At 37.0% G+C, this 8178-nt stretch overlaps 1 protein-coding gene across 1 annotated transcript; it reads left to right on the forward strand.

The window, feature by feature from the left end:
• Positions 1-785: 785 nt before the first annotated feature.
• LOC122274671 (protein FAR1-RELATED SEQUENCE 5-like) lies at positions 786-4392 on the forward strand. The gene is made up of 3 exons (XM_043083686.1): positions 786-1004; positions 1252-2834; positions 4371-4392. Exons 1-3 carry the CDS (start codon positions 786-788, stop codon positions 4390-4392), a joined length of 1824 nt encoding a protein of 607 aa, XP_042939620.1.
• The last annotated feature ends 3786 nt before the right edge of the window (positions 4393-8178 follow it).

The following is an 8178-nucleotide window of genomic DNA, read 5'->3' on the forward strand; positions in this document are numbered from 1 at the left end:
CTCAACATCTTTTTTCTTCTTCTTCTTCCTTTTTATTTTTTTTATTTTTTATTTTTTGGGAGAGGGTGGGAGGCAGTGACTGAAGTTTGGTTCTTAAAACTTGGGTGTTTGCATGAATCTGCATTTGGTTATTGAATGTAGTGGTTGAGTATGTATGGCACAAGAGGTGGTGGCTGGGTTAGTGGGTTGGGTAAAATAGAAGCCTAAAGGTAATGGTAGATGTATAAAAAAGTAGGAATGTTGTATAGGCTTTGCTTTGAATGTTGTATAGGCTTTCTATTTGCCATTTTTCTAGTCGATTGTCTCATAGTTGGTTTGTCAAACTTACGGTACTAGTGTTTGTGCATAGATGATGTGTATTCTCATCTTTGAAGAAAGGAAATTTTATGCTTATATATTCGGCATAATGGGAGGAGCAAGCAACAAATTATTTATATTTTTTCACAATAACAACATATTCTAAAAATTTGCTTCATTTCTACTAATGCATAGTAGGTTATGTGTTTTTCTTCCTTTGTTGTTTTTGCAATTCTTATACTGGTGATTCTTTTGAGGGTTGTTATATATATTCTTTTATATGTGTATACACAGTGTATACATGATTGTGTATTAAGCTTGGTTAATGAGATTGGATATGTGGTCACGATATGTCATGAAGTTCATAAAATAGACATTTATTTTCCTTTCGAATTCTAATGATTTTAAATGTTGTGGAGAACTCTAATTTTTTTTATTTTGATTTTTTCATTTTCATGTTGTGCTTAAATACTCCCAGATTGTTCTTGATGGAGAAAGGGGAAGAATGCACTTCTTCTAGGCGACCTCTGTTTTTTGTGGAAAACAGTAATTATATGGATACGCCAACGCCGGGAGATGATGAAGTAGTGATTGATAATCATGATGTAGTGTTGGGGAAGGATGATGATGTGGTGGTTTTAGAGTCAACGCCGGGAAATGATAATGATGGTATTTCAAAGCCAACCTCAGGAAATGATGATGATGGGGTTTTAGAACCAACGCCGGAAAAATGATGATGATGGGATTTCAGTTCCAACGCTGGGAAATGATGATGGTGATGGTGGGGTTTCAGAGCCAACGCCGGGGATGTTTTTTAAAACTGAGAAAGAACTCATTTACTACTACAAGCAATATGGGAGACAGGCTGGATTCAGCATAATGACACAAAGAAGTAAAAGGTAAGATGATGGGTGTGTTAGATATGTAACACTTGGTTGTGCTCGTGGTGGTAAGGCAAGAAAACGTATTACCAACATTTCTAAACCCCGTCCAACAACAAAGACTGATTGTAAGGCGAGAATTAATGCAGTTTTGGCTGATGGTGTCTTACGTATAACTACTGTCTGCAATGCACAAAACCATGGGTTAAGTCCACAAAAGGCAAGATTTTTTAGATGTAATCGCGCAATTGATGATTCTGTAAAGAGGCAATTAGATATTAACGACAAGGCAGGCATAGGTATGTCCAAAAGTTTTAACGCATTGGTTGTCGAGACTGGTGGTTTTGAGAAACTTCCATTTATTGAAAAAGATGCCCGGAATTGTATTGACAAAGCTCGACACCTTAGACTTGGCAAAGGAGGTGCTGATGCACTTCATGGTTATTTTGAGAGAATGCAGTATAAGAATGATGGGTTTTACTCATCGATGGGTTTGGATGATGATGGTCGATTAAAAAATGTCTTCTGGGCCGATGCACGCAGCAGAGCAGCGTATGAGTATTTTGGAGATGTTGTGACATTTGATACAACATACCTGACAAATAGATATGGTATGCCATTTGTCCCGTTTGTTGGTGTTAACCACCATGGTCAGTCAATACTTTTGGGAGCAGGTTTGATATCAAGTGAAAATACTGAAACATTTGTTCGGTTATTTGACACTTGGTTGAAATATATGGATGGGAGGGCGCCAAAAGCTATCATTACTGATCAAGACAGGGCCATGAAAAATGTTATAGTAATAGTCTTTCCAAATACTCGACATATATACTATTTGTGGCACATAATGAGAAAACTACCAGAGAAGTTGGGTTCACATGCTGAATTTAAGTCTGGTTTAAAAAGTGGATTGCAGAGATGTGTTTATGATTCTCAGACTTCTGACGAGTTTGAGAAGTCTTGGGAGGTATTTACTGATACCTACAATTTGAAGGAAAATGCATGGCTTCAAAGTCTCTATAGTGAGCGAATGTATTGGGTTCCTGTATACCTGAAAAATACATTTTGGGCCGAGATGAGCACAACTCAGATGAGTGAGAGCATGAATGCCTTCTTTGATGGATATGTACATTCGGGTACTACATTGAAAGAATTCGTCAATCAATTTGACAATGCACTGAGGAAGAAAGTAGAAAATGAGATGGCAGCGGATTTTCACTCATTCAATGCCACAGTACCTTGTATATCTCATTTACCCTTGGAGAAAAAATTTCAGGCAGTGTACACGAATTCGAAATTTAAGGAAGTGCAGTCAGAGGTAATGGTGATTATCTACTCTCACTGTGTTATCATAAAAACAGAAGAGGCTATTACCACGTATCAAGTTAATGACAGTAGAGAGGTTGAAGACGGCATCAAGAAGTCAACTGTGCAGGCGTACTTTAATGAAGAAGAGTGTGAGGCGAAGTGCATGTGTGGGTTATTTGAGATGAGAGGAATTATATGTAGGCACATGCTTTCAATATTCGCCGTAAGGGATGTCCAAGTGTTGCCAGAGAAGTACATTATGGAGAAGTGGAGGAAGGACATTAAACGTAGATATGTTCTCATTCGAAGCAGTTACAATGACTTGAGTGGTAAACCAGCCGCTACTCGGTACTCTAGATTGATAAAAATATGTTACAAAGTAGCTACAAATGCATGTGAAAGCGAAGAAAATTCCCTGGATATGACAGAGAATTCCCTCCCTTTTTTGCTTTCTCTTTTTCTACCTTTTCTCTTTCTCTTTTCATCATCTAGTTTTGAGCTTAACAAAAGTGATTATTTCATTCCTAGTATTTAAAGTTCAGTGCTTTAAGATATATTTTATAGTCTGCACAATATTGTGAGACCAGCTTTTAATCATCCACATTCCTTTACGTCTAGAGAGAGAGAGAGAGAGAGAGAGAGAGAGAGAGGCAAAGCTGCATCACATGCAGTCCACTTTCACATGCAAAGCACACAAGGACAAAATTTCCCTCTCTAACAAGAAAAGCATAAACCCACATCCCATAATATCTGACACAAAGCCTCTTCATGAGTCTCCTCAACCGAAATATAAACTAGATAACTAGTTCCTCATTATATTGCTACCTTCACCTAGTCGCCTAGCTCCCTCAACAATGTTTTAATGCATTTTTTTTCTCTCTATCCAAATTAAACATATTAATAATGAAATCACAAAATATTCAGAAACTCCTAAATGTTTGGCTGAGAAATTCAGGCCAAAGTCAAATTAAAAATTGTAGTTGCAAGGTCTCTGTTGGGTGCCATCTCTAAAGGCAAGATAACATCATTTTGAAAAAAAAGATGTTCAAAATGTTCAAAGCCCCCCACCACCAAAAAAAAAAAGACCAAAACCTTAATTATGAAACCACTAAAATACAAGTACTCCTTAATTGGCACATTTAGGAAATACGCCCTAAACAATTAATACTTTCTAGTCAACATTAATGTAATTAGATATAAACATATTCATGGGAATGATAAATACATATATGTATACACACACACGAGGATCGATCTTTACGTACACATGCATGCATTAATTAGCAATATCAAAAGGAGTCGAATATTATACTCATACTCTACCATGAGGTTATAATAATTACGTATACAAGTCACCATATACAAGTCATTGTATGTAGCAGCGCCCCATCATTTTATCTCTTCCACTGTAACAAACCCAGCTGGATTGAGAAAAAGTCTCTCTACTAAGCATTTACACAAACAGTTGGCATGCATTGCGGGTAACATTTTGGGCTACATTGTTTCGGCAGTCTCTAATCACCCATTATACAACAATGTCCAACTGTTTCTAGAATAGCATAGCTTAACAATACACAAAATCTACAAATTTTGTTAAATATACTCATAGATTTCGAAACTTTTTTGAAACCAAAGGGATAGTATCACACGGATTCAAATTCAATACCAAAATTAGAGGAATGGGAAGGGAAGGGATACCCGAAAGGATTTACCGTATTTTCAAACCCTTAGCAAACAGAAACCGACGTACCAGGTGGCAACGGTGACGAGCGAAATCTGGGCAATGCCGTGATGGGGCTAGGGAGGGCCGGGGTTCGTTTGATGGGCAGTGATAAATATGAATTGTTGCATGATTTTCCTAGCTATAACCATTGTCTTATTCAGGAGCTACGTTCTTGGAGGGTGATTGTGATGGGTGAGCAGCAAGCTGGATTGTATTACCTCCTGCAGGATTTGGATTTTTCAACAAACTCTAAAGTTACCACAACACTTTCTCATGTCATTCATAATGTTTCTAGCCACTATCCTTTTAACTTGTGGCATTATATATTAGGTCATCTTTCTAGTTCAAGATTGTTAGTTCTGAGTAAAGATGTATCTGAAATAAAGGCTTCGAGTTCTTTTCCTTGTACAATATGACCTTTGGCTAAACAACACAAACTTCATTTTCCTTTAAGCCAAAGCGTGTCCTTTTCTCCTTTTGAAATAATACATTGGGAGAAATAATACATTGGGACATTTGGGGACCTTTTTCAGTACCCTCCCTCTCTTGATGGATCCAAATATTTTCTTACGATAGTTGACGATTTCTCTAAATGTAGTTGGCTTTATCTCGTGCATGACAAAGGGCAAACCTGACAATTAGCTCATTTTTCTCCCTCATTGAAACACAATTCAACAAAAGGATCAAAACTCTTATATCTGACAATGGCATTGATTTTCACATGCCTGACTTCTAAGCCTCCAAAGGTGTTGTTTACCAAAAATTATGCGTTGAGACACCTCAACAAAATGGAGTAGTTGAAAGAAAACATCAACACAACCTGAATGTGGGGTGAATGTATTCTCACAGCAGCCCCGACCCCACTTTTATACAAAAAATCACCCTATGATGCCCTCTTTTCCAAACTCCTCACATATTCTCACCTCAAAGTCTTTGACTGCCTATATTTGCTTCCACTCTCTCTCGAAATCGCCATAAATTCGATTATCGAATGAGAAAATGCCTCTTTCTTGGATACCCTTTCGGAATAAGAAGGAACAAGGTCTTTGATCTTGAAAACCACTCTTTCTGTCTCACGAGATGTAGTAGTCTTTAAGAGCATTTTTTTTTCCAAACATCATCCAACCCTAGTTCTTCAGAATCCTCATACCCCATTCTTCCCCATTCAATTTCTAAAATTTTTCCTCCCTCCAACCTTTATCCTCCAGTTCATTCAAGTATGCCTCCTTCCTCATCCTCATCTTCCAATACCCAAGAACCTCGTTGCTCTTCTTCTCTTGCACCAACTCCTTTAGTTGCTGTTCGGCACTCATCTCGAGCTCGCAAAGCACCCACTTACCTGCAGGATTAGCAATGCAAGCTAGCTACTGCCCATGTTGTCTCAGATCCTTCAGATCAAGGTGCTGGTAAGTATGCTACCTCTCATTCTATCTCCAAATCTCTCTTTTACCAGAAACTATCTCTTTCCTATAAATCAATTGTTTTATCTGTTTTACACATCCTAAACCCCAAACCTTCAAGCAAGCTGTCCAGCACCCCATTGGCACGTCGCCATGGCTGCTAAAATCAAAGCCTTAGAACTCAATCATACTTGGAATCTCACCTCTTTACCTTATGGAAAACAACTTATTGGCTATAAACGAGTTTACAAAATTAAATATAACTCTGATAGTAGTATTGAAAGATACAAAACGAGACTAGTTGCAAAAAAGTTATACACAAGTTGAAGGTCTTGATTTTCAAGAAACCTTCTCTCCTGTGGCTAAACTAGTAACTGTGAGATGTCTTCTAGCTATGGCAGCCTCTCAAAACTAGTTTCTCCACCAGTTAGATGTGAATAATGTATTCCTTCATGGTGACTTGGAAGAGAAAGTGTATATGGAAATACTACCTGGTTTTTCCCATGAGGGGGAGCATCAAGTATGCAAACTAAACAAGTCCTTATATGGGCTTAAACAAGCCTCTCATAAATGGTTTTCCAAACTCTCCTCAGCTCTCTCCTCTTATGGCTTTATCCAATTTCAAGCTGATCATTCCCTATTCACCTTACATGATTCAGAGCACTTTAACATACTTTTGATTTATGTTGATGATATCATTCAGGCTGGCATTCACCTTCTCTCTATTAAAAATTTAAAAGTGTTTCTTGATCAGATGTTCAAAATCAAAGATCTTGGAGACTTAAAATTCTTTCTTGGTTTGGAAGTGGCTCGGTCTGGCAAGGGTATTGCCCTTAATCAACTTTCTTAAGGACTCAAGCTTTCTTGGTTCCAAGCCTTTTAATTTTCCAATGCAACAAAATTTGAAACTCAACAAGGACGATGGCCCCCTTTTACAAGATGTTTCTGAATATTGCAGACTCATTGGACAATTGATTAACTTGACTATCACTAGACCTGATTTGGCCTAATCAATTCAGGTCCTAAGCCAGTTCATGGATAAGCCTTGGCAACTCCATTTAGATGATGTTCATCACATAATACAATATCTCAACTCTACTCCTTGCCAAGGTTTATTATTTCCAGCAACCATCACTCTTCATCTCAAGGCTTTTACCGATTTTGATTGGGCTAGTTGCACTAATTCAGTGTGTTTTGTCACAAGCTATCTTATTTTTCTTGGTGACATTCTCATTTCTTGGAAGTCCAAAAAGCAGTAGACTATCTCTCGGTCTTCAGCTGAAGCTGAATATAGGGCCATGGCCTCCACCACCTGTGAAATCAATTGGCTCCTTTCTATCCTTTGAGACCTTCACATCTCTCATCCACAACTTGCTCTCTTGTTCTGTGACAACCAGGTTGCCCTCCATATTGCTGCGATTCTACGAATCCAGTATTTTACGAAAAAACTAAACATATTAAGACTGATTGTCACATTGTTCGAGAGAAATTACAAGCTGGCATGATAAAACCTCTTCATGTGTCTAGCACTCATCAACTCAGTGATATTTTGACAAAGCCTCTTGGTGCAACTCAATTTCATTTTCTCTTACACAAGATGGATGTTATTGATTTATATGCTCCATCCTGAGTGGACTATTAGTTTTCTATATCAGCTTCTTAGACGACGATGCCGTTTTACACACATATAAATACTACATGTAAAACACTATAGAATATCATTCTAAGAGAAAAGAGATGCCCTAGCCTTCTCTTTTCTTCAACCATGACAGTGCAAGTTTTATCATAAAAAAAAATGATCATAGAGTACTGTTTAAATAGTTTTAAATGCTCATAATGTATTCAATGACTGACGTGCATGGATGGATATTATAAGGTTTATATGGAGAATTAATTTATAGAAAAATGAGCATATTTTAATACAATATAATGATTTATACAGTTATTGGATGCACAAATCCCATGCACTCATTTTAAAAAAAGTGGTAAGTGTTGGGCCCATACGAAAAATCTCATTTTTTAATAGTAGATTCCACTATTTTTTAAAAGGAATGCGCATGACTTTCATGCTTTAAAATTATATATGATATTATTAATTATCATATTGGAAGCTAAAAAAGAGTTTTACCAAATATAATCAATTTTCTGTATTTTTTGTGTACTTCACTAATGTGATTGACCAAATCAGTGATTTTATATTAAAAAAAGCGACACAGCCATTCACATCAGTAGAATGTGTAAAGAATATACAAAAGTAACTAAATATAAAATTTTTGTATTGATATTTGAGGCTAAGAAAATATTGCATTAAGAGGGCCGAAGCTCTCATTGCATTAACAGTACCATCAACGTTGAGCTAAGAAATGGACAACCAAAGCCGGTGCAACCATATATTTTTAGCAAGCACCCAAAAAATGTTTTTAAGATGCAAACATAGGTTTTTTAGTATTTTCGAGGGTCAATACGTTATCCGGCTTATGAGTTGTGGGGTTAAATTTCATAATCTTCTACGAACATTGAAAAGTCGATAGTAAACGAAGCCCTAACCCTTTTAAAATCAAGCCTATAC

This window comes from Carya illinoinensis, chromosome 8 (assembly GCF_018687715.1).
Source record: "Carya illinoinensis cultivar Pawnee chromosome 8, C.illinoinensisPawnee_v1, whole genome shotgun sequence".
NCBI classification, from domain to species: domain Eukaryota; kingdom Viridiplantae; phylum Streptophyta; class Magnoliopsida; order Fagales; family Juglandaceae; genus Carya; species Carya illinoinensis.